Raw genomic sequence first — 26,784 nt, 5'->3', positions numbered from 1 at the left:
TGGAGAGGATTTTGGAGCAAGCACAGACTTCACACCAACGCTGGGCAAGTAGGCTTGGAAAACGAGAAAAAAGGAGGCACTGCAGCCAGAACCTAGGCCTATATCACAATCCAGAAATGGTCTGGCAAAGACCCTCGATGCACTGTTGCACCTCCAGCACTGGCAGCTTTATTGTGGGCAGTTGCTGCTGGTACCCTTATCAGCATTGCCCCAGACAGGGCGTGTGGCTGCCTTTGTCAGAAGGGGTTTCCATGTTCTCCTTCTTACATCACTATTTCCCTATTTATTGTCAGGATTGGGGCATCTGATGGCTCAGCCTAGGGGTACTTTGCCCAGGCTTGGAAGGCAAACATCTGGTGTTTTCAGCTTCTACATTCAGGGATGAGCCTTGTTTCTCTCACCTCATTAGATGGGGAACTCCCCAAATCTAGAAAGTACTGGATGGTTAAGAACTGACTAATGCACATTAAAGGGGTCCTGGGAGTGAAGGAGCATCACGGTGGATGCTCTGAACTGGTCTGCTTAACTGTAGCTGGCAGCTGTTAATATACTGAAGTTTATCAGGCACCAACCACCTGCCAGCAGTGGGTGAAGTGATTTTCCATCCTGAGTGTCCTCAGGTCCTCACCACAACCTTGTGACATGGTGGGGACATGAAGGAGGTCAAATAGTAGTGTCACTTGTGAAGGGGGTTTGGCGCTTGGCTGAGGAGTTTGGAGGTGAAGAGGACACTGTACATATCTGGGCAGGAAAGCCCACGTGGCCTCACAAGACTGTGCTTGTGGGAAACTAGAACCGAGCTGACACTGAGGTCATCCTCCTGCCATCATGTGTCCTTTCTCCTTCCTTCCCTGCCGCACGGTGTCTTGGCCTTCTTTAGCTGGGGACCCTCAGGAGCCCTCCTCCGGACTGAGCTAGTGTGCCAGCCTCTGCTCCTGTGGCGTGTCCCCTACGTTTCACGGCTTACCCGGGTGCTTTCCCACATGCCCATCCAACATGCCCCCAGCACAGGCTGGCGAAGTGTCTACCTTGCCTGGGGTCCAGATGGCACTCAGTACTGATGACCCCAACTCTCTTCCTCTCCCTGCAGCCATTAAGCACAGCCGGCATCCTGAGCTCCTCCTCTACCACTTCCAACAGGTCAAGGAATAGGCCTTGCTATCGGACCAAAGCCCTGAACTCCGAGGTGGATGAGAGCCTCTTCGGAGCTATCAAGGTAACCCTCACCCAGCCCCTCCAGGGAGCTGCCACTTGGAGCCAGTGACCCAAACTAGCGTTGCTCAGGACAAAACTAGCTCTGGGCAGGCCACCCCTTCCCAGGTTAATTCTCAGACTGAAGACAGGGAGGGGTTCTGAGGCTCGAGTGCACGAGCTCGGACGCCTAGTGGGGCCCAAGCAAACAGGGCACCTGGCTTCCTCCACCATGAAATCCTTAGGTCTTCACAGCATTTAAAAATCTGTTATAACGCTGAAGGGAGTCTCATCTGCAGAGTGCTCAATATTCGCTATTTGCTCAGTGAGCGCCCCGTGAGGGAAATGTTTGAGGGCCAATGGCACAAGCTTGCAGATACAGACCAACATAATTCCCCCTCCATCGGAGAATAGCATCAGAGTGAAAAAATACAAAATCATCCTTCTTTCCCAGTTCCTCAGCTAAAACAGTTAACTTTGCTTTGGGAAACAGGCAGGTGTTTGTTTGCAAATGTCATCCCATCTAAGAGGCTGACGACTAGAGAAGGAGAGCCAGAGTGTAACTTGGAATAACCTTGGTACACGTGATGTTCAGACGGTAAGAAGGAAGAGAGGCAAGGAGAGAAAGAGGATGAGACATGGAGAGAAGGGTGGTGAGAGATTGAGAGAGGAAAGGGACACTGCCTGTGTGTTATCTATGAAAGTTGTTAGAGTAAATCCTAAGAGTTCTCAACACAAGGAAAATGTTTTTCTCTATTTCTTTAATTTTGCATCTCTGTGAGATGATGGGTGTTCCCTAAACTTATTGTGATTATCACTTCATGATGGATGTAAATCAAATCAATATGCTGTACACTTATACAGTGCTGTATGTCAACTATGTCTCAAGAAAACTGGAAGAAAAAAAAAAGAAAAAGAAGCAGAGAAAAGCGAAAAAGGAGAAAGATACCAGTGGTGGCGTGAATACTAGTGTGAATAGCTCTGGCTGCAGGCAGACTGGGGAGGTGAGAGTTGATGTCTACCCCTGCCTCTCACTATCCTCACTGCGGACAAACAAGGACTTTCCAGAATGTTCCAGATGGGCATCTTTATCCACTTAGAAGATGCCCATTCTGCAGCAGTTTCTTATTGACAAGGGAAAGAATCAAAGCAATGCAATTTAACTTACAGACATGTCGTTTATTTGTTTTGAGTCCATGGGGAGTCTTCTAGTTAAAGTGAAGATAGCTTTGGAAATGGCCCAGTTCTCCAAACTTAGTCCTGCTGACTTGGAAGAGTGTGCAGGCAAAGTAATGCCTATTGCTGGCCTGTCCTTTGGCCTTTTTTGCTGGGTGAGAGTCCCGGAAGTCTCCCAGCCGGCAGTAGGGGGCAGAAGTGGCCTGTGGCCTGAGTTGTGCCACTTGGAAGCAGAGATGGGCACCAGGTGGCAGCAGCACTCCAGGGACGGGTGTGCAAAGCGGGATTCTCCAGACAGGAAGGACCGCCACTGAAGCCATGCCCCTGCCTCGATTCAGGACCACAGATACTGTGTTCATGACAAATGAAATTCTCTCCTGTGTTCAAAATTTCCTGAAAAGTGATTTCATTTTCTTATTATGTAACTCCTTCATGGTTAGAACATTTTTAAAACCTCATATATCTTATTTGTATTCTCCTTGCTGAATTCTAACTCACTGACTTCCTCACCCCATTAGATTTAAGGGCAGGTCTCCACCAGGGCCATTTAGCTCTTTCTAACTTCCTCCATATGGCTTTTTTGGGGGGATGAAAGTAAACGAATCATTAGAAAGGATTAAAAATAACAAATATCATAGATTGGATGAGTCCGTAACAAATTGTATGCTTCAAACCCACAGTGTGGTCAGGAGAGCTAATTATTTTTTCTTTCGTAAACCACGGAGGGAGGAGAACCTAGAGACCCCAAATTTTCATTCCTGATGGTTTTAGGTTAGGAATGGACGTTCGCTAGCAACGTTCCCCCTGCTCCTCCATCCCTCTGGGAGTATCTGTACAAGGTATAAAGAAGCCTTGCTCTCAGAAGACCTGGTCGGTACAGAGCACATCTGGCCATGTTCAAGGGCAGAGTACCCTCCTGCTCTCTTAGTGCCCTGGCTACTCTTGGTGTTGGTGGTCCTGCAGTCTGAACCCCAGCCAGCTTCCCCTGCCTCTGGATGGGGTAGAAGCCCCAGGAGAGGGGAAGGCTGCACTTGAAGTTAGGGCTGACCAGCAGGAAGTGTGGTGGCCAGCTTTTAAGCTGTCCTTCCTGACACCACAGCCTCTGACCCAGAGCGACAGCCCCATCATGCTGATCCGAGATAAGCATGCCATTCGGAAAACTCTCACTGCCCTAGGCTTGGACCACAAGCCGGAGACCGTCCAGCTCATCACCCGGGACATGGTCCGGGAGCTCATGTGAGTACCTAGTGCACAGAGCCTTTCCGCTGAGGACCTCTGCGTGGAGATGGGGAAACCCACCTGGTCTCATTCTGTCATTGCGGACCCCACCTCTTTCCTATTCATTTCCCCCCTTTTGTTTCTTGGTTCTCCTTTTTTCTCCATTTTGTTTTTTTTTGTTTCTCCCCACCTTGTATCTATTACTGCCATTGCCCTTGATTCCCAGCTTCTTTCTCTTCCCTTTCTTCTGGCTGCCGTGGGTCCTATGGGGCTGGTAGAGGGGAAGTGCTTAGGGGTCGTCTCTGAGCCCCCATTAGTGTACTTTCCCATTGGTAAAGGGAAATGTCCAGATGAGTCACTTCCTTTTGGCTGCATCAAGAATATGAAGCAAAGGGAAACTGACCAGATGCCTAATTAGCCCCTTGGCTTCTTCCCAGGCTCTGAGGCCAGAAGAGGAAATTCCCAAGGGCTCTTGGGTTCCTTTGAGATTAGCCAGCATGGCTTCCTGACTGGAGCAGCCGCCTTGCTTGGGACCCTCCTGTGGGTTTAGGCCCAGCTCAGCCATGTGAAATGAGCCAACACCATCACTCAGTGGTTTAGCTCTTGCGCTAGTGCTTCATTCTCCAAACCGTTCTTCCTACTCTGGCTCCACTCAATAAAAACTTGAATTCCCAGAAAATGCAGGCTGTGTCACAAGCTGGGGAGGCACGGCTGGGACACAGCTCCTGGAGCACTGTCTGGTCATCTCTGGCATCAAATGGCCAGCTGTGGTAGCAGCCCTGCAGATACTCCTGGGGCCCAAGAAATGTCTCCTTCTTGGACTGGTCCAGTCCTAAAAAACACATTGGAGGTGAAGTTGCTGGTGACTTGTCAGAGCTGCTGAGAGCACCGTGAGATGCTGTCTCAGATTTAAATCATTTTTTGTTATTCCAGATCCCAGATGTTTGGGGCCACGCCACCCAGTGAACCACAAGATCTTGGCTAAGCCTCAAGTCCACTCGCTCATTCGTCCACCTGCTGGACACCTCCCCTGCACCAGTTTTATTGGAGGAAGTTTAACTTCCTGCCTCCTAACCATGTACCTGTTAAATTGCCTCACCCAGAAGCATCTTTATCCCCACTCCTCTGCTCTACCTTTAATGTGTGTCATTTGTTTGTAATCATTATAATTATCTATTGGTTTGTTGAATGTGTTGGGTGGCTAGAAAGGTCTGTAGACATGTCTCTGACTATTGTTTTTTTTTTTTTAAACATCTTTATTGGAATATAATTGCTTTACAATGGTGTGTTAGTTTCTGCTTTACAGCAAAGTGAATCAATTATACATATACATATGTTCCCATATCTCTTCCTTCTTGCGTCTCCCTCCCTCCCACCCTCCCTATCCCACCCCTCTAGGTGGTCACAAACCACCTCGCTGATCTCCCTGTGCCATGCGGCTGCTTCCCACTAGCTATCCACCCCACGTTTGGTAGTGTATATATGTCCATGCCACTCTCTCACATCGTCACAGCTTACCCTTCCCCCTCCCCATTTCCTCAAGTCCATGCTCTAGTAGGTCTGTGTTTTATTCCCATCCTACCCCTAGGCTCTTCATGACATTTTTTTTTTTCTTAGATTCCATATATATGTGTTAGCATACGGTGTTTGTTTTTCTCCTTTTGACTTACTTCACTCTGTATGACAGACTCCAGGTCCATCCACCTCACAACAAATAACTCAGTTTCATTTCTTTTTATGGCTGAGTAATATTCCATTGTATATATGTGCCACATCTTCTTTATCCATTCATCTGTTGATGAACACTTAGGTTGCTTCCATGTCCTGGCTATAGTACATAGAGCTGTAATGAATATTTTGGTACATGACTCTTTTTGAATTATGGTTTTCTCAGGGTATATGTCCAGTAGTGGGATTGCTGGGTCGTATGGTAGTTCTATTTGTAGTTTTTTAAGGAACCTCTATACTGTTCTCCATAGTGGCTGTATCAATTTACATTCCCACCAACAGTGCAAGAGTGTTCCCTTTTCTCCACACACTCTCCAGCATTTATTGCTTCTAGATTTTTTTTTTTTTTAATTTTTTTTGCTGTACGCGGGCCTCTCACTGTTGTGGCTTCTCCCATTGCGGAGCACAGGCTCCGGACACACAGGCTCAGAGGCCATGGCTCATGGGCCCAGCCGCTCCACGGCATGTGGGATCTTCCCGGACGGGGGCACGAACCCATATCCCCTGCATCAGCAGGTGGACTCTCAACCACCTCACCTCCAGGGAAGCCCTAGATTTTTTGATGACGGCCATTCTGACCAGTGTGAGATGATATCTCATTGTAGTTTTGATTTGCATTTCTCTAATGATTAATGATGTTGAGCATTCTTTCATGTGTTTGTTGGCAATCGGTATATCTTCTTTGGAGAAATGTCTATTTAGGTCTTCTGGCCATTTTGGGATTGGGTTGTTTGTTTTTGTGTTATTGAGCTGCATGAGTTGCTTATAATTTTGGAGATTAATCTTTTGTCAGTTGCTTCATTTGCAACTATTTTCTCCCACTCCGAGGGTTGTCTTTTGGTCTTGTTTATGGTGTCCTTTGCTGTGCAAAAGCTTTTAAGTTTCATTAGGTCCCATTTGTTTATTTTTGTTTTTATTTCCATTACTCTAGGAGGTGGGTCAAAAAGGATCTTGCTGTGATTTATGTCATAGAGTGTTCTGCCTATGTTTTCCTCTAAGAGTTTGTTAGTGTCTGGCCTTACATGTAGGTCTTTAACCCATTTTGAGTTTATTTTTGTGTATGGTGTTAGGGAGTGTTCTAATTTCATATTTTATATGTACCTGTCCAGTTTTCCCAGCACCACTTATTGAAGAGGCTGTCTTTTCTCCACTGTATATTCTTGCCTCCTTTATCAAAGATAAGGTGACCATATGTGTGTGCGTTTATCTCTGGGCTTTCTATACTGTTCCATTGATCTATATTTCTGTTTTTGTGCCAGTACCATACTGTCTTGGTTACTGTAGCTTTGTAGTATAGTCTGAAGTCAGGGAGTCTGATTCTTCCAGTTCCATTTTTCGTTCTCAAGATTGCTTTGGCTATTCGGAGTCTTTTGTGTTTCCATACAAATTGTGAAATTTTTTGTTCTTTTTTGTTCATTTGTAAAAACTGCCAGTGGTAGTTTGATAGGGATTGCATTGAATCTGTAGATTGCTTTGAGTAGTAGAGTCAGTTTCACAATGTTGATTCTTCCAATCCAAGAACATGGTATATCTCTCCATCTATTTGTATCATCTTTAATTTCTTTCATCAGTGTCTTATAATTTTCTGCATACAGGTCTTTTGTCTCCTTAGGTAGGTTTATTCCTAGATATTTTATTCTTTTTGTTGCAGTGGTAAATGGGAGTGTTTTCTTAACTTCACTCTCAAATTTTTCATCATTAGTATATAAGAATGCCAGAGATTTCTGTGCATTAATTTTGTATCCTGCTACTTTACCAAATTCATTGATTAGCTCTAGTAGTTTTCTGGTAGCATCTTTAGGATTCTCTATGTGTAGTATCATGTCATCTGCAAACAGTGACAGCTTTACTCTTCCGATTTGGATTCCTTTTATTTCTTTTTCTTCTCTGATTGCTGTGGCTAGAACTTCCAAAACTATGTTGAATAAGAGTGGTGAGAGTGGGCAACTTTGTCTTGTTCCTGATCTGAGTGGAAATGGTTTCAGTTTTTCACCATTGAGGACGATGTTGGCTGTGGGTTTGTCATATATGGCCTTTATTATGTTGAGGAAAGTTCCCCCATGCCTACTTTCTGCAGGGTTTTTATCATAAATGGGTGTTGCATTTTGTCAAAAGCTTTCTCTGCATCTATTGAGATGATCATATGGTTTTTCTCCTTCACTGACTATTGTTGATCAGAGAGTTTAATTAATATTTAGGGTTCAAAGCTTCTCTCTGGGCTGGATGCACAAGGATGTTTTTGTTTCTCACTGGTATCCACTTCATCCTTGTCTGGCATCCCCTTGCTCTTTTTAGCTCATCCTTGAGGAATCATCTATTTTAAAAGTTCAATTCAACAGCTTTATTGTGAGTCCTCCCTCTGTGCCCAGCACTGTGCCAGACACTGGGCTGCCTGTGGAGTTAAGACAGAGTCTGTGTCCTGGAGGAGCTTGTGATCCAGCAAGGGAAACAGAAGTTGGCCACAAACACTGGCAGGGAGAGCAAAGGGAAGGAGGTGGTCTATGTACATATACATGGGGGAGGGTCATGCACGGCAGAGCAGAGAAGGTAGCATATGAACTGGACCTTTTAGAAAAAGTCCTTAAACTGTCCCTTCTTTAGCTCGTGACGCTACTCCACCGTTGCCTGGGACTGCTTTTCCCCAGTGGACCCGTTGCGTAGTTGGCTTTCTCTCCTGCTCTTGCCCAAGTCCCGCAGGCGGGTGGGCAGTGATGAGGGGCGGGGAAGAGAGCCGAGCAGCCTGCAGTGTGGTGCTGAGAGCTTTCCCTCTCCTCCTCTCCCTAATTTTGTTCAATCCTTGTGTCAGCATCCCCACCAAGGACCCCTCCGGGGAGTCCCTTATCATGAGCCCTGAGGAGTTTGAGCGGATCAAATGGGCATCCCACGTCCTGACTAGAGAAGAGCTCAAGGCCAGGGAGCAGGCCTTCAAGAAGGAGAAGGAAGCTATTCTGGTAGCTACCCCCGTCCCCCATCTATGCAGAGGGGGGTTGAAGAGAAGGGCTGGGGAGTGGCCGGCTTCCCATAAGACTGGGAGCTCTAGTTAGGGGACCCTGAAATGGGGTGTGAACATGCTAAAGAGGACATGTTGTAGAATTAAAAGTGGGTGTGGGAGGAACCGCAGGGCAGTGGGTAGGGTAAGGAAGCCAGGCTGAGAAACCCCTGCGCTCTGACAGTGTGATGGGGTGACGTGAAACTCATCTGGGGTCAACCGTGGCAGCCAGGCTAGTGACCAGGGCACAGAGCACAGGCAGGAACCCCCCACTAATCTCGACGTGGCTCCCATAGGACGCAGTGACCACACGCAAGAAGATCATGAAACAGAAGGAAATGGTTTGGAGGAACAGCCAGAAGCTCAACAATGTGGAGGAGGTGGCCAAGGACAGGGCCCAGGACCTGCTTCAGAGAGTCAGGCAGCTGCGGATGGAGCAGGAGGAGGAGCTGAAGGACATGAGCAACGTGAGCTCTCCATTCTCCCTCCCTCCTCTTATCTCTTTCTTTAAAAAAATTTAATTTTATTTATTTAGTTTTGGCTGCGTTGGGTCTTTGTTGCTGTGTGCGGGCTTTCTCTAGCTGCGGTGCGCGGGCTTCTCTTGTTGCGGAGCTCAGTCTCTAGGCGCCCAGGCTTCAGCAGTTGTGGCTTATGGGCTCTGGAGCGCAGGCTCAGTAGTTGTGGCGCATGGGCTTAGCTGCTCCGCGGCATGTGGGATCTTCCCGGACCACCGCTCGAACCCGTGTCCCCTGCATTGACAGGCAGATTCTTAACCACTGTGCCACCAGGGAAGCCCCTCTCTCTCTCTTCTTTTTTTTTTTCCTTTGGCTGTGCCACACAGCTTGCGAGATCTTAGTTCCCTGACCAGGGATCAAATCCATGCCCCCTGCAGTGGAAGCACAGAGTTTTAACCACTGGACCGCCAGGGAAGTCCTCCCTCCTCTTATCTCTTATTCACACACCTGACAGCATGGGCTCCAGCTGGAGACAGGGTGCAGGGGTGAAAGGTCAGGGTCTGGCCTTGGCAGGGGAACGGGGTGGAGAGCTGCACTTGCCACGTGCCTGCTGTGTGACCTTCAGCAAGTCACTTGCCCTCCCTGAGCCTCACTTTCTTCATTTGTAAAATGAGGGTGGTGAAACTACTTAGCAGAATTATTGGCAGGATTAAATATGCTAATATGTGGGAGAGGCTTTGTGAACTGTGGGTTGATAAATGCATGTGAGGATGTTACTTGTATCTTTATCCTGTTAGTTCGATTCTGGCCACATACGGTGGTCCCAGGCAATTGGGTTCTTTTTGTCGTATTCAAAGTGCTTCCCTTAGCTGAGAGCATAAAGACGAGAGGCTCATTTGGAATTCTACTGTGTAACTCAATTGCATGTGGTTCACTTCCTGGCCAAATGAAAAATGCTGCCTCTCCAACCCCTTCATCTACAGTTTCTGTCTCTCAGGTAAATATTCTCTACATCCTTTTTATTTTCCAAAGCTTTTACTCCACAGTTCTTATTGATGGCTCATGGTTTTTCATTCCCTATGTGTCATGTTGGGCTCTTCTAGCTTAAAAACCTAGTGGCTTGGCTTCTGCAAGAATGTTTGTTTCCCCGAAGTGTAGAACAGGGGGTCTTCACTTGGGGTTCATGGGTCTCTAAGGGGGACCACGAACTTCTGAAGTTTTATCGAAATTTTGTGTGTACAGATGCAGATGAATTTTATGGAGGAGAAAGCCCATAGCTTTCATCATATTCCCAAAACGTGATCCATGACCCCCCAAACATTAAGATCCAATAGGCTGAAAGACGCTATTGCTTTTCTGGGCTTGTGAGCACACTCAATATGATTCTGTTCCCATTTCTCCCTGCTCCGACTTCCACATCCCCATGATACATTTCCCCCCAATCCTTACTCCCAGGTCTAGTATCACAACTTCATTTCCACTCCCCAGATCATCCTCAATGCTAAGTGCCATGCCATCTGGGATGCCCAAATTCTGGAGAAGCAGCTGATCCAAAAAGAACTGGATGCAGAGGAGAAGCGGTTGGATCAGATGATGGAGGTGGAGAGGCAGAAATCCGTTCAGAGGCAGGAGGAGCTGCACAGAAAGAGGCAGGAAGAGAGAATCCGGTAAAGAGATGGCTTTGGCACCTCCCTCTCTAAGTCATTTCCATGTGTCTTTAGGTCCATATAACCTTGCAAAGAGGGAAGACGTGAGAAATGGTCATTATCCTCCTCTGTTATTATCCCAAACCCTTTATGGAGTGATTCAGAGAACCATAGAACTTCTTAAAGCTTATTTCCAAGAGCACAACAGGTGCTTCATAATCTGGCCCCAATTCAGCCTCATTTTACACCATCTCCTGCCATCCATTCTATGAGGCTTTCCTTCATTTCCTCCAACATGCCAGGTCTTGACAAAAGCGCATGACTTTTGTTGTTCCCTCTCCTTTGAATACCCTTCTCTTTCCTTCCCCCGCCGAAAAACGCGTTCTCTTCCTTTAGTATGTAGCTTTGCTGTCTCCTCCCCTGAGAAACCTCCCTCACTTCACCTGGCAGGCTTTAGGGCTCCCTTTTCTGGGTCCCTCCACACCCTGTTTATACTCTGGCACACCCCTCCTTGCACTGTGGCTCCCTGACCCTCACCAGGCTATATGCTCACTGAGGACAGGGTCCCTGTCTTATTCATTTCTGTAGCTTCTGGGCCTACCAGAGTTCTTGGACTGTAGTAGGTGCTTAATACATGTTAGAATGAATAAATTCAGTCCCCTTCATTTTGCAGGAAAGGACAAGTCCCAATGCCGGTAAACTATAGAATCACAGTATCCTGGATTTAGAACGCCAACCATATAATTCAAGAATTACCTCTACAAATAGTCTTTGTAAAAACAATAGTTATTGCACAACACTGAGTGCCAGTTCTTTCTCCCCATCTGTATTCTGTTCTCATGTACCATTCATCTTTGTACTTCTAGTGGGTACCTGGTTCACTATAGCAGGCTCCCAATAAAAGTTTATTTCATGGCCAAGTGGCTCTTCATTTTTTGCATAAACAGTTCCATTGAAAGGAAAATCCCTGCCTTATCAGCAGCTCTAATGATTTGACCTGGTCCTTATATTGAGTCTAAACCCGCTTCCATGTAACTCTTCTACTCATTGCTCTAGTGTATTTCATCTGGAGTCATGAAGCCATTCAAGAGCTCTATCTGAATGTCAATCTCATACTCCTTCCCATAGATTCTTATCCTAATCTGTGTCTTCTCCCACTCTCCCAGCCTTTACTCATATAGCATGGGGTCTGGATGCTTCCAAATTTATTGACATCCCAATAACACATAGGGAGTCACTGGCAACACTGATTATAGAATCTGGTTTCTCTGCTTTCCATTGTTGAGCCAGGGCACTGCTGAGTGGAGAGAGTTCCTCAGACTCAGCCCTGTCCACCCACAGCTGATGGTCTTAAAATATACGATTGGGTATAAGAAGGACAGTTAGCAAACTAGGCGTGGGAAGACGAGATACATTGGGTGATAGCAGATGCACCAGAGACAGGAGAAGTCATAGGCTTTTTAACTCTGGGAAGCTCTGTGAAGCCAGCTTGAGAAGATCACTCCCTCTGATTACTTTGGGAAGGCTTGGGAGGTGGTAGGATTTCAGAAGCTGTTACACACTGAAAGGGAGAACGTGTATTACGATGTGGGTGCCTCTTGGGCAAACAAATGAAGTGAGGGAATATCAAGAAGGGTGAGGGGCTTCCCTGGTGGCATAGTGGTTAAGAATCCACCTGCCAATGCAGGGGACACAGGTTCGAGCCCTGGTCCAGGAAGATCCCACATGCCGTGGAGCAACTAAGCCCGTGCGCCACAACTACTGAGCCTGTGCTCTAGAGCCCGTGAGCCACAACTACTGAGCCCACGTGCCTAGAGCCCGTGCTCTGCAAAAAGAGAAAAATACAATCTATGAAAGAAAAAGAAATCAATAAAGTGGACTGCATCAAATTTAAAAAAAAAAAAAAAAAAAAGAAGGGTGAGCCGCAGAACCAGGAGTTCAGAAGGGAGAGGATCAACCTGCCAGGACCCTGTGGGGAAGGACTTTGGTCTGGGTTCATGAAGCATAGCCATGTTTAGGGGGCACTTGTTACATTGTTCCTACAATGCCTCCCATCTTGGGGGTTATTTGGGTGGAGGTTAGAATGGAGAGACCCAGACCCTTGGTTTCTAAGACACCGTGGCACTGTTTCTTCCCAGAGGAAGACGGTACATTGTGGAACAGATGGAAAAGAACCAGGAGGAGCGATCGCTGCTTGCCCAGCAGCAGGAGCAGGAGAAGGGGCAGATGCTGGCGTATATGGAACAGCTCCAAGAGGAGGATCTAAGGGTAACAGGGCTGCACAGATAATGCCAGGTTCAATGCCACCAGCTGCAGCAAAAAAGCCCTCCAGCACTGTGGGGTTTGAGCGTGTGGGCTGATGTTCCGTCAGGCACATATGCTCATTTCACATCATCATCATCATCAACTTTTTATTGCCATGTTAACCATTTGTTTGGCTGTGGAGTCATGCTGAGGGAGGAGCAGTGATTTGGATACCGTCCCTGCCTTACCGGGACTTGGGGTCCAGGACTGACATATCCATGTGAATGGACACATGAAGGAAAGATATAGCTACATGCTTTGCAAAAATAAACATAGGGATGTTTTATTGTCTTCCCTCAATTATCTAGGGATATTATAGACTTTGTAGGTGAACAGTAGCAGTGTCTTAGAACAGTAGCAGTGTCTTAGTTCTAGACTCCCTGCTGTTGCCTCATGCAAAGTACATTACATCCCAGTGTCATTGTGTTGAGGAGTCAAACCCTTTTTTCCTGTTAGCCTAAATAAAATTAGTAAGCATAGCCATTGCAAAAGAAATGATGACACACCTGTTCCGACCAAGCTGACTTAAACAAATCTTCCTCTATTGACCTTATGTGATCTGTTGCAATATACAAAGGCCCCTGGCACAGTGAGGTACATGGCAAGCATTTGGGGCATTTATTCTTTTTTCCCCTCAATTTTTTACTTACAAAAATTTTATACACATAGACAAGTTGAAAGAACTGTACCACACCCATCAATGCTTCACCTAGATTTAGTGGTTGTTAATCTGCCTGAGTTGCTTGTCTCTTTTAGATGTATATACATATTTTGATATTGTTAAACTATTTGAAAGTAAGTTGCCAACATCTTGACACTTTGCTGCTAAATGCTTCAGCCTGTATCTCTGAAGAAGGACATTCGCTTACAAGTCAACAATACCATTATCAACAAAATTAGAATCCAATGATTCTATAATATCATTTAATATTTACTCTACACTCAAATTTACTCAGTTGTTACAAAAATATTTTCTCAGTTATTTTCTTTCATCCAAACCAGGATTCAATCAAGGTTCACACACTGCATTCACGAAGTCTTTTTAGTCTATTTTGATCTAGAAGAGTTCCCTCCCTCATTCATTCATTCATTCATTTTTTATAGCACTGATATTTTGAAGCACCCAGGACATTTGACTTGAAGAATGTCCCACATTTTGATTTGTCTGATTATTTTCTCATGGTGCCATTTAACTTGTGGAACACATATTCTTTTCTGGTTCTCCTCCTTCCCCATGTTTATGGGTGATTGAGTCATCATCTCCCAGTGAATTTGATGGTGAGGAGTGACAGGGGGCCCTGAAGGATCTCATGGGGGCGCTTATAATTATGAGGGCTTCTCAAGCACTTGCAGTATGAGGATCTGTGTGAGGGGTGGGAGGCTGATCACCAGATGGTCAGGGAAGATGAGAGGCAGGCAGCCTTGTGAACTGCTTGAGAAGGGGAGCAACAGGGCCATGAAGACAGACAAGACCTGGCCAAGCTCTGGCTTAGGAGAGAGAGGGAAAGGGCCAGGAAGGACAGGTCTGGGGTAGATATGCAGGAGACTGGAAAACCCAACTTGATTGTGGGGAGTGGGCATTGGTGGGTTCATTGAGAAATTTCCAGGTGTCACCGAGTCAACACAATTACTCCAGTGTTACGTCATTGTCCTTTTCCTGTCCTTCTAGACACTCCCTAGGTCTCTAGGAAGCATCATTGGGCACAGATAGAAACCTCTGCCTCCCCAGCCTAGAACTGCATCATCTCAGGGTGATGCAAGGGCAGCTTTCCCCAACTTGCTAGCAAGATGGAGAGAATGAAGGGAGTTTATCCGAGGTTGCTTTACGATGGCTTCCAAGATGAGAAACAGGGGAAGTCCTCTGGTTTCTTGGAAATGAAATGAACCCACAAAAACAACAAACCAAAAAGTAAATAAATAGGCAAAGAAGTAAGTAAATATATGATTATATGTATGTCATAGATCAGAAGTCAGCAGCTTTTCTAGTTTTGAGGGTCAGTGAGATTAAATACTGCCTGGGGTACCAATGGCATGTGTAAAACTGATGGGAAGAAGGTAGGAAGGAAAGGAAGAAAGGGAAAAGGGGAAAAAAGAGTATGGGAGTAGGAGTGTCAGGAGGGGAACTGTGGCGTGAGCAAGGAGGCAGGTGCTTGGAGAGTGAGGGGATGCTGGCGGGCCGTGACCCAGGCACCACGTGGACCTGTGGGGAGGCACACAGCACTGCACTGGTCTAGTTCAGGAGGCTTCCTGGAGGAAAGAGGCCTGCACTGGGCAGTGAGCCAAGCTGGGGGAGGGTCAGCAGTGTTGCCCGGGATGCGTCAGGGCAGAAGCTGGGCTGAGGAAGAGCTGGGAGGCCAGGTAGGGGTTAGTCTTTGAAGAAATGGAAGGAGCTAGGAGTAGTGTGGGAAGTGGGGTGAGCTGATGGGTAGGAGAGTTTGAAGCAAGGAGTCCAAGTTTGAGACGGTAGGGAGGCCACTGCCCAAGGCCCCAGTGCTCCTCCACATTGGGACCTGAGGATGTGCTCAGAAGTGGTCTGATCACTGGGAGCTTTCAAAGGCCCAGGCTCATTCCTTAGAAGGGATCTTGTCACTCAGGGTGATTGGCACTCTGATCTCCATCACTCATTGTTTTTCTCTCTGAGGTTTTTTTCTCTTTCTCACTTGCCACTCACCTTGGGCCCCTCTTCCCTGCCTCATTATTGAGTATTTGCCATTTCCCTCTCAGTATTGGGAAAGAGAAGAAGTGTTACACATGGTCCCTGTCCTCTGGCTGGGACAGAATGAACACACAGGAAGCGAATGGGATCCTCATGGCAGCGTATGATCAAGTCCGAGGAGGTGTGGCACCACCTTAAGTGCAAAGGGAATTCAGAAATGCAGAGAGAATTAAAACTTGGGGCAATCAAGTAAGAACTCCAGAGAAGATTGGAACTTTAGTTTAGACAGACCAGGTTCCAAAATTCTGGCTCTGGAGTTCATTAGCTGTATGGCCCTGGGCAAGTCGCTTAAACTCTGAGCCTCAGTTTTTCCACCTGTACAAGAAAGATAACAAGGACTACCTTTCAGAGTTTTGGGGGTACATTTAGGTGCTAGAGGTAGGTTATATAAAGTGCCTTATGAATAAAAAGTACTCAATTAGCGCAATACTCTATTTTATCTGTTTTAATCATCACTATTGAACAGAGACCAAAAGTTTGGGTTTGAATAGAGGAAGGAAATTGAAGGCGGGAGGAAAGCGTAATGAACAAAGGATAGGATTTTGCCTGACATGGGGGAGACACTGAGTAGAATTTTAAGAGCCTCCACTTCCTGAGAGTGCATAGAGATCAATCGTGTCAGGGGCTGCAGCAAAGTCAAGGTGGATGAGGACTGCAAAGGGCCATTTGGCTAGAAGAGGTCATTGATGGCCCTTGAAAGAACAGCTTTAATCAAGGGCAGTAAATGGAGCTAGACTTCAGAGTGTGCATCTCTCTCCCTGCCTCCGTCTGTGTCTCTCCCTCCTGATAAGCCAGTATCTTTTGATCTTTCCCCTTCTACTCTGAGGCTCTCTCCCTTCGGTGGCAGGACTTGGAACGAAGACACCAGCAAAAGCTGAAGATGCAGGCTGAGATCAAACGCATCAATGACGAAAACCAGAGGCAGAAAGCAGAGCTGCTGGCTCAGGAGAAGCTGGCAGACCAGATGGTGATGGAATTTACCAAGAAGAAGATGGTAGGAACCCGCTTACTGATGTCTGGGACTTCTGAGCAGGAATGGAGTGTCTGTCTCAGGGAGATGCAGGCATGAGAACTAAGTTAACTCAACAGAAGATAGTTATGTCATCAGCCTAAAATTCATGTCCTTAGTTCAAGGGCCTGACTTCTTTTTCTCTTCAACTTGGCCAGTCCCTTTGTTCATTACCAGAGAGTAGCCTGGAAAGGACACCCCAATTAGGGTGTTATTGTCCTTGTTAACACCTTTGATTAGAAGTTGGGGTGAGGGTCAGGGGCAGGCAGGGAAGAAAATTAAAACTATTGGTGAAAGTAAAGTTTTCGTGGATTCCCCATGACCTGGATAATAATATCTTCAGTAATCAATCATGAGTCAGCCTCCCCATAAATTTCTTGTGAAAATTCCTATATTGGCCATCCATCCTATACTGAATGCTAGGCTCAGAAAATAGAGTCTTCAATCACCACCCCCTGTAGTACTTATAAGAACAAATGCACCATGGAACAGGGAGCAATACCCTTGAACAGTTATAGGGAGATGTAGCTCATGAATGTGTGGACTCATTCTGGGGCAAGAATGAGTAATGGTGTGATTGGGGTCTGTGAGGAATGGGGGACAAAAGAAAGCTTTTAGGCATGGTTTAGATGGAGTGAACATGGATTTCTATAAGAAGAGAAAGAAAGACTTGAGGTGGCAGGAAATTTATTCAATTCCTCATGCGTGAGTCCTGCCTTCCCTGCTAGCCTTGACGTTCCATGATGATACCATACTTCTCCATGGTAGGGATTCTTAATTATGGGCAGGGGGAGGGTGTGGGTACAATTGGAAAAGGCATATTTGATATACCTCTATACTCCAAATGCAAACGATAGAAAATGAAGCTCAGCAAAGCTCATTTATTGGCTTTGGCTTCTTTACTGGATGCCAGGGATATGCAGGCAACAGAGTGAGAATGCGAGACTGGGGACGTGGGGGTTCCAGCATGATAACGATCACACAACTACCATTAATCAAGCACTTAGTCTGTACACAGGCTCTGTGCTAAGGGCTTTGTGTGTTTTCTTATCTAGTCATTACAGCAATCTTGTGAACCTAGTCATTGACTGACTGAAAATATCCTGAATGCCTCAGCGTGTGTCCAGTATCAGACAGGCTGAATGTACCTAGAGTAATGCTATGGACAAAGTATGGAACTCAGCAACTGTTTCCCTGAATGGGTGAAGGTGGTGATAATAAGCCAATCACGTGTAGGAATTGGTGAACAGTTTCACTGGCTACAACAGACAGTCTCTGGTGGTTGTGATGGGAAATGAGGTAGCTAGATGATGGAGAGCTGAGAGCAGTTGTTAGGAATGCCTTGGACCTTGAGCAGAGCTGGAAGTGTGGAATGATGAGGAATTGCCATTGGTTTCTGAGCAGGAGAGGAATATGTCTTGTCTTCGTACATGAAAATGTCATTGGCAGGAGGAGCTGGGAGAGGCAGGAAACTGGCAAAGGAATCAGGCACTTGGGCATGCCCACAGCCCACCATAAGTATCCAAGTATAGCACAAGCCCTTCCCTGACCTCACAGAGGTCTCTGCTCTTACAGCTGGGGCTGCCACTTTTGAGCTAAAGGTAGAGATGGGTGGTGGTAGCCTCCAGAGTTCCCTGGCCTGCCATCTAGGGCAATGTGGAGCAGAGAGACCAGCTTGACACACAGCCAGCTGTGCACAGCTCACAAGCTGACAACTCACTGGGTGTACAGAAGTCTGGAAGGGTGGAACGAGGCTAAGGAACATTCTTTGCAGGATGATCACATTTCCACCCAACCTAAGCCATTAGTCTTATGACTACCCAAGAATGGTAGTTGGGAAGCTGTGTATGGAAAGTTTTTAGGGATATGTCTGCTCTTTCAGAGAAGTGGCAAAGGGAGGTAATTTTGATAGTTCATTCCTTAGGCATCTGCTAACCACTGGGGGACTGCACATCGCACGGTTGGCCATTTGCCCAAGGACTAATGAGATAACTTCTACCTCCTGTACTTTACAAGACAGGCAGGAAGCCACAGTTGTTATTTATAGAAACTTGGCCCAGCAGCCTTGCAACTTGGAAATTGTGAAGTAGCAGACAGAGCATGAAGGCTGGGCTCACCTGCATTTGAATCCGTTTGGTAGTTTACTAGCTGTGCCATCTTGGACAGGACCCTTGAATTCTATGAACATCAGTTTCTTTATAATATCAATCTGATGAGATGTTGTGAGGACCATCTGGGATATTACAGGAGAAGGCATCTTGTAAGCAATGAAGCATCTTACAAATGCTGATTAGTTTCATGTTAATGCATTGCTAGTCATTTTGCCCCACCTTAAAAGGAGTCAGGAAGGGGTAGGGGAAATATTGAATAGACAAGGGGCACAGTTTCTCTCTGCAAGGCTGGGGCAATAGGAGCCATTCTGTGAGACCTTTTCTTCCTGGCAGGCTCGAGAAGCAGAGTTTGAGGCTGAGCAGGAGCGAATCCGGAGGGAGAAAGAGAAGGAGATCGCCCGCCTGAGGGCAATGCAGGAGAATGCCCAGGACTACCAGGCAGAGCAGGTACCTATTCAGTCTCAGCTTCTCTCGGCCTCTCCCATCCCCTTAACTATTCCTTTGACAACCTGTAGAATGGTCTCAAGGGTGAGGGTATAGGAGAGAGGATGCAAGTTATTTCGACTTCAGTAGCTGGAGGACGGAGGGATGGGCCTGCTTCCAAGCCTATGGCAGCAAGGATCGAGAAGTGTATTACGTGCTTAAGGTCCAGGAGAAAGATTTTGGCTGCCACATAAAGAACTTTCAACCTTAACTAATCATTGAAATGTGTCACCACAGGAAACTGTGGTTTCTGTGGTTTCATCATCATCATTAGCAGTCATTAAAATTAGAAGCAATCGCAGGACATCCGGGAGGTGTTTCAGGTATAGGGAAAGAACTGGGATGAGCTGGGGTGGGGGAAGGACAAGATGACCCCTCAGGGTATCTTCTGACCTGAAAGTTCTATGACAGGATTCCCTTTATTCTTTCCTAGCATAACCCTGCTGCTAGAGAAATTCGGGGGGCTTCTCAAAGCAAGCTGGGGCAGAGTCCGAAGTAGGTGTCTTCCTAAAGGGACCTGAGGTTATTTTGCATCCTCACTGGTCTCCCCACCCTCTCCTTTACCAGGATGCCTTGCGGGCCAAACGCAACCAGGAGGTTGCTGACAGAGAGTGGCGCAGAAAGGAAAAGGAAAACGCACAGAGGAAGATGGAAACTGAGGCCAAACTGCGGAAAAGTCGGCTAGAACAGGTGGCTTTCAAGGAGCACACTCTGGCCGTTCAGGTGCAACGGGACCGGGATGAGTTCGAGAGGATTCTTCGGTAGGAGGAGCTGGGAACTTCAGTTTCCCTTCCTGGTTCTGTGGCAGGGATGGTCTGTACTGGGTGGAGAGGCAATTTCTGGCCTGTCCATGGACAGGTGTGCATCCACCTTGATCAGGTTGGTGGGGTCATTCTAACTAGATGGATAACTGAAATATTTCAAAGACACTTGAGCCAAGAATCTTATTAAAGAATTGGAAAATAGCACCTGGAAGTGATTAAGGAATTGGGGATTATAGGGATTATTTCCCCGGGAGCATTAAAAGTGTAAGTAACGAGGGCTTCCCTGGGGTGGCGCAGTGGTTGAGAATCCGCCTGCCGATGCAGGGGACACGGGTTCGTGCCCCGGTCTGGGAAGATCCCACATGCAGCGGAGCGGCTGGGCCCGTGAGCCATGGCCGCTGAGCCTGCGCGTCCGGAGCCTGTGCTCCTCAACGGGAGAGGCCACAACAGTGAAGCCCGCATACCACACACACAAAAAAAAAAGTGTAAGTAACGGTATAAATCTGGTCCCTTCTGCCCTCCCCTCCTCCATGTCCCGAGACAAGTTTGGGCTGAAACTGCAGCAGGGGAGGTTGAAGAGAGAGGGAGAGTAGAACTCACACACTCAGGGTTGCGAGTCATCAGAGCAGGGCTTTAAGGGAGGTCTTTTGACAAATATGTACTAAGCACGTAAAGTCAAGGCTCTGTGTTGGATGCTATGGGAGATATTAGAGATGAATAAAACACCATTCTTGCCCATTCATCTAAGAAGGATGTTAGAGACTTGTATTTGGATGGACTTCACCTGTATTTCTCCATCTTTCTGGCCTTGTCAGCCCTTTATCCTTTTATTTTTGTTCTCTATGTTGGCTCAGTTATAATTCCAACACATAAGTGGAATTATGTGTTCACATAATTATGTGTTCCATAATTATGTGGAAGTGTTCACATCTCTCACTGTCTGTCTCCCTTCTCCTACCCCAAAGCAGTGGGCAGTCTCAGTAGTTCTACTTTCTACCAGTTAGATCTGCCACAACCAGACCTGGCCCCTGGGACGTTCTACTGGCTCTAAGTGTTCTGGCCTGACCGGGAAAGACTCTCTTCTTGCTCTGGTCCAGACTCTATAACATCAAAAAAAAATTTAAAGGAAACAAACCAGGGAATTCCCTGGCTGTCCAGTGGTTAGGACTCGGCCCTTTCACTGCCAGGCCCATTTTTTTTTTTTTTTTTTTTTTTTTTTTTTTTTTGCTGTACGCGGGCCTCTCACTGCTGTGGTCTCTCCCGTTGCGGAGCACAGGCTCTGGACGCGCAGGCTCAGCGGCCATGGCTCACCGGCCCAGCCGCTCCGTGGCATGTGGGATCTTCCCAGACCAGAGCACGAACCCGTGTCCCCTGCATCGGCAGGCGGATTCTCAACCACTGCGCCACCAGGGAAGGCCCAGCCCCATTTTCGATCCCTGGTCTGGGAACTAAGATCCTGCATGCTGTGCAGTGCAGCCATTAAATAATAAAATTTTAAAAAAAGATAAAATAAAATAGGAAATAAACCAAACAAAATTTTATTTAGGGTGGAGGGCTACAAAAATTACAGAAGTTATGCTCACATAAGTAGAGATTGAGTGATGCAGCCTATCTTTCTTTTTTGTTTTGAATTTAAATTTTTTTTATACAGCAAGTTCTTATTAGTTATCCATTTTATACATATTACTGTATACATGTCAATCCCAATCTCCCTATTCATCACACCACTACCCCACCCCTCTGCCACTTTCCCCCGTTGGTGTCCATACGTTTGTTCTCTACATCTGTGTCTCAATTTCTGCCCTGCAAATCAGTTCATCTGTAACATTTTTCTAGGTTCCACATATATGCACTAATATATGATAATTGTTTTTCTCTTTCTGACTTACTTCACTCTGTATGACAGTCTCTAGATCTATCCACGTCTCTACAAATGACCCAAGTTTGTTCCTTTTTATGGTTGAGTAATATTCCATTGTATATATGTACCACATCTGCTTTATCCATTCATCTGTCGATGGACATTTAGGTTGCTTCCATGACCTGGCTATTGTAAATAGTGCTGCAATGAACATTGGGGTGCATGTGTCTTTTTGAATTATGGTTTTCTCTGGGTATATGCCCAGTAGTGGGGTTGCTGCGTCATATGGTAATTCTATTTTTAGTTCTTTAAGGAACCTCCATACTGTTCTCCATAGTGGCTATATCAATTTACATTCTCACCAGCAGTGCAGGAGGGTTCCCTTTTCTCCGCACCCTCTCCAGCATTAGTTGTTTGGAGATTTTCTGATGGTGCCCATTCTAACTGGTGTGAGGTGATACCTCATTGTAGTTTTTTTTGTTGTTGTTGTTGTTTTTGAGGTACGCGGGCCTCTCACTGTTGTGGCCTCTTCCGTCTCAGAGTGCAGGCTCCGGACGTGCAGGCTCAGCGGCCATGGCTCACGGGCCTAGCCGCTCCGTGGCATGTGGGATCTTCCCGGACAGGGGCACGAGCCCACGTCCCCTTCATCAGCAGGCAGACTCTCAACCACTGCGCCACCAGAGAAGCCCCCTCATTGTAGTTTTGATTTGCATTTCTCTAATAATTAGTGATGTTGAGCAGCTTTTCATGTGCCTCTTGACCATCTGTATGTCTTCTTTGGAGAAATGTCTGTTTAGGTCTTCTGCCCATTTTTGGATTGGGTTTTGTTTTCTTTTAATATTGAGCTGAATGAGCTGTTTATATATTTTGGAGACTAATCCTTTGTCCAATGATTTGTTTGTAAATATTTTCTCCCATTCTGAGCGTTGTCTTTTCGTCTTGTTTATAGTTTCCTTTGCTGTGCAAAAATTTTAAGTTTCATTAGGTCCCACTTGTTTATTTTTGTTTTTATTTCCATTACTCTAGGAGGTGGTTCAAAAAAGATCTTGCTGTGATTTATGTCAAAGAGTGTTCTTCCTATGTTTTCCTCTAAGAGTTTTATAGTGTCCAGTCTTACATTTAGGTCTCTAATCCATTTTGAGTTTATTTTTGTGTATGGTGTTAGGGAGTGTTCTAATTTCATTCTTTTCCATGTAGCTCTCCAGTTTTCCCAGCACCAATTATTGAAGAGATTGTCTTTTCTCCATTGTATATCCTTGCCTCCTTTGTCATAGATTAGTTGACCATAGGTGTGCAGGTTTATCTCTGGGCTTTCCATCCTGTTCCATTGATCTATATTTCTGTTTTTGTGCCAGTACAATACTGTCTTGATTACTGTAGCTTTGTAGTATAGTCTGAAATCAGGGAGTCTGATTCCTCCAGTTCTGTTTTTTCCCTCAGGACCACTTTGGCTATCTGGGGTCTTTTGTGTCTCTGTACAAATTTTAAGATTTTTTGTTCTAGTTCTGTAAAAAATGCCATTGGTGATTTGATAGGGATTGCATTGAATCTGTAGATTGCTTTGGGTAGTATAGTCATTTTCACAATATTGATTCTTCCAATCCAAGAACATGGTATATCTCTCCATCTGTCTGTAACATCTTTAATTTCTTTCATCAGTGTCTTATAGTTTTCTGCATACAGATCTTTTGTCTCCTTAGGTAGGTTTATTCCTAGATATTTTATTCTTTTTGCTGCAGTGGTAAATGGGAGTGTTTTCTTAATTTCTCTTTCAGATTTTTCATCATTAGTGTATAGGAATGCAAGAGATTTCTGTGCATTAATTTTGTATCCTGCAACTTTACCAAATTCATTCATTAGCTCTAGTAGTTTTCTAGTGGCATCTTTAGGATTCTCTATGTATAGTATCATGTCATCTGCAAACAGTGACAGTTTTACTTCTTCTTTTCCAATTTGAATTCCTTTTATTTCTTTTTCTTCTCTGATTGCTGTGGCTAGGACTTCCAAAACTATGTTCAATAATAGTGGTGAGAGTGGACATCCTTGTCTTGTTTCTGATCTTAGAGGAAATGGTTTCAGTTTTTCACCATCGAGAATGATGTTGCCAGACCTAGCTTTAAGTTCAATTTCACCTTTTTCTAGGTTAGCATCTGGACCTAGGGTCTCCAGGGTCATGTGACCACCACGATGGGCATCTCCAAGTGCTAGGAGCGTCTCTTCCATGGCCAGCATTCCAACTTTTCCTACTTCAAGAGCATGGCCTCCTCTATGGCCTATATATGGACTTCCTGCTTCTGGACAGAGGGATGCCTTTAACTGTCAGCCTGCTTACTAAGCAGAAATAGCTGACCTTCCCTACTCAATGGTTCTTAGAAATGCCTGGCAGCTTTCAAAGAGTACTGGTGCCCAGGAGCCAGCTCCAGAGATTCTCATTTAACTGGTCTGGGGTGAGGCCCAGGCATCAGTAGTTTTGAAAGCCCCAAGATGACTGTAATGCAGCCAGCCTCCAGGATTCCTGCCCCAGCCCTGTGAAATGACCAGGCCCTTCCGCGTTTAGATTTCCAATTGCCTGCCACCCCAGGGGCTCTCTAGTGACACATACAGGTTCCCCATTTCCACCCTGTTTCACATAATGTAAAACAATAGAAAACTGCTCTCTATATAGGAAAATAATGGCAAGGCAAGGAGGAGAATCTTTCTGCTTTCATAGATGTGTCTGAGTAGTGGGGATTTGGTGTATAAGTACAGAGGGGCAAGGAAGTCAGCAGTTTTCTTCCGATAAACCTGGAAGGTATAGAATTTTAGGAGGTGTCTACATGGTGTAAAAGAGTTGCTGAGCACCGAGAGGACATGCCATGCGTGGTGGAGCTTGGAAGATAGCTAGAGGGAAGTGAGTCTGTGAAGTGGTGCTTTTGGTTGGGGTATGAGTGACCCCAGCTGAGAGGTCCTGGCCTAAGGTGATTTTACATTTAGTTTTTGTTTTTGATTACATTGAGAAAGAAAGAAGGAGTTAGCTCAGGATGGCCTATGACTGCATTTCGTCTGAGGTGTGAATACATTTCATTTGAGTTTTTTTTCTGGGAACATCTGGTCTACATTAGCCATTTTCCTTCTGATGTCAGGGTTCGTGAAGTTTTCTTGCGGAAGAGGCTCCTGAGAGTTTGAGACTGGGAGCAGTAAGAAAAATCAGAGATAATAAGCTAAGTTCCTTCTTCTTCCAGCAACTAAGAAGAGCCAGCATTGCAGATTTCACAACTTCTTTGAACTTCCTAAACATCCTCTTTGTTGGTTTTGTTAATGTCATTATTATTGTTAGTGGAAAGGAAGGAAGAGAGAGAGAAAGCTATCTCAGAACAAGCTGGAGAGGAGTTAGGCATTGTTATAAGAGAGAAGAGTAGGAACAATAGCTTCCAGTGGGTGACATCCTGGGTGTAGGGCCAGCTACAAATTTGCAGGGCTCAGTGAAAAACGAGAATGTGGAGCCCTTTGTTCAACAATTAAGAATGTCAAAACAGTGACAGCAGAGTCTTAGCTCTGGGCCCAAGCATTGGGCCCTTCTAAACATGACCATGGCATAGAGTCACACGCCCTGAACCCAGGCCTGGCTGGGATCAGCCTTTGGGGTTGATCTCTGAGCCACAGAGGGGAGGGCCTGAGTATGGAGGGCCTTGGTCTCTTCAGTGTGTCCCCTGGAGAAGCCTACCCAGCAGCTGCCCCAAAGACTTCCCTGGACTGGGACAGCTCAGCCTAGCCCGTTCGACCTGTCCCTCCTCCAGGGCTCAGAGAGAGCAGATTGCAAAGGAGCAGCTGGAGGAGGAGCAAAAGGCCATGATGCGCTTACAGTACGCCAGTGAGCTCCGGCGCCAGGTGCGGGAGGAACAGCTGAAGCGGGTGCAGGGCCGGACCGCTACCTTCGAGGAGGGCCGGCGCCTCAAGGAGGAGGCCCAGAAGCGGCGTGAGCAAATTGAAGACGCCAAGAAGAAAAAGATAGAGGAGCTGAGGTGTGCCGGAGCCCCTTCCTGCCCGGTTCCTCTCCTCTTCCCCGGGGAGGTGGGATGGGACATGTGGGGTTAGGGGAATGAAGGGATGGTGACAGGGCTGCAGGGAGGGCCTCCCTCCTGACTCCAGGCCCACATGGGCTGTGGCCCTCTGAAGGGGGCTCCTGGAGAAAGTTCTGGAATGGGGTCCTCCTGGCTCTCTGGGAACTCCTTGGCAGGATGCTGGAGCCTTGACGGGGATGTGTCTGGGGGATGGATTGTGGCACCAGGGTTGGGGTACAGGTCCCTAGGTTCTGTAAATGCCTGCCTCTGCTGCCTCCTCTTTGGTCTCCTTCTCTATCCCTACCCATTACAGCCCTTGCACCCCTTACACCTGTGTTTCCCCTGCAGAGCCACCGGCCTTCCTGAGAAGTACTGCACTGAAGCTGAGCGCAAAGCTAACATCCCACCCGACACCTCTGTGGACTGAGGGTGCCTCTCTGCCCCTTGGGATGCCTTCAGAGGGCAGCTTCCTCCCAGGCTCTCGGTGTCCATAACTGCTGCTAATCTAGACACTTCTGAGTTACAGATTAAATCTATTCTACTTCTCTGAGGGACAGTCCAGCTTTCTTGCTGCGGGGATGTGGCTGCCACGGATACTGAACGAAGAGCAAAATAGGTTATGGGAGCCCCAGGTTGTGGGCGGTATAATGCTCAGAGGCAGAGAATGGAAGGATGCTCTCTCACGGTCAGCCCTCCTAAGCCAGATGGTCCCTTCGTCCTGGTGTCTCCTGACTTTTCTGACTCTCTGGGATGCTGTCATCATGTCCACTTTCAGCTCAGTCTTATCTCTGTCCCCGTACCATACCCAGCTCAGAGGCACTTCAGGGCAAGGAGCTAGAGATGCTCTCTCAGGGTGGGACTGGGGCAAGGGCTGGGCTGGGCGGTACTGGGGAAGGAGGTATCAGAGCTCTTGCCAGTTGCATGCCTGTGACTCAGATCATGAATGTGGAGAGGGTGATGTTTGAACCTGTGGCTCATACTCCTGTCTCAGCCCTCTCATGCCAGAGCCCTTTCAATGCCAGGCAGTGTCACGACGTAGGCACCCGCTCCATCCTCCATCGGGGAATGACCAGGGCCCAACGTCTCACGCTGC

The 26,784-nt window shown here is 46.6% G+C and overlaps 1 protein-coding gene across 1 annotated transcript; it reads left to right on the top strand.

Annotated features, from left to right (window-relative positions):
• The first annotated feature begins 1,095 nt into the window (after positions 1 to 1,095).
• Positions 1,096 to 26,240, top strand: CFAP45 (cilia and flagella associated protein 45). Its single transcript, XM_059076924.2, has 11 exons — positions 1,096 to 1,216; positions 3,467 to 3,603; positions 8,120 to 8,264; positions 8,599 to 8,769; positions 10,246 to 10,424; positions 12,542 to 12,671; positions 16,271 to 16,417; positions 18,877 to 18,990; positions 19,594 to 19,787; positions 25,428 to 25,652; positions 26,040 to 26,240. Exons 2-11 carry the CDS (start codon positions 3,494 to 3,496, stop codon positions 26,116 to 26,118), a joined length of 1,494 nt encoding a protein of 497 aa, XP_058932907.2. The 5' UTR covers positions 1,096 to 1,216; positions 3,467 to 3,493; the 3' UTR covers positions 26,119 to 26,240.
• The last annotated feature ends 544 nt before the right edge of the window (positions 26,241 to 26,784 follow it).

This window comes from Kogia breviceps, chromosome 1 (assembly GCF_026419965.1).
Source record: "Kogia breviceps isolate mKogBre1 chromosome 1, mKogBre1 haplotype 1, whole genome shotgun sequence".
NCBI classification, from domain to species: domain Eukaryota; kingdom Metazoa; phylum Chordata; class Mammalia; order Artiodactyla; family Physeteridae; genus Kogia; species Kogia breviceps.
Note: the sequence above shows the minus strand (reverse complement) of the source record. Positions and strands in the feature narration are given on the sequence as shown.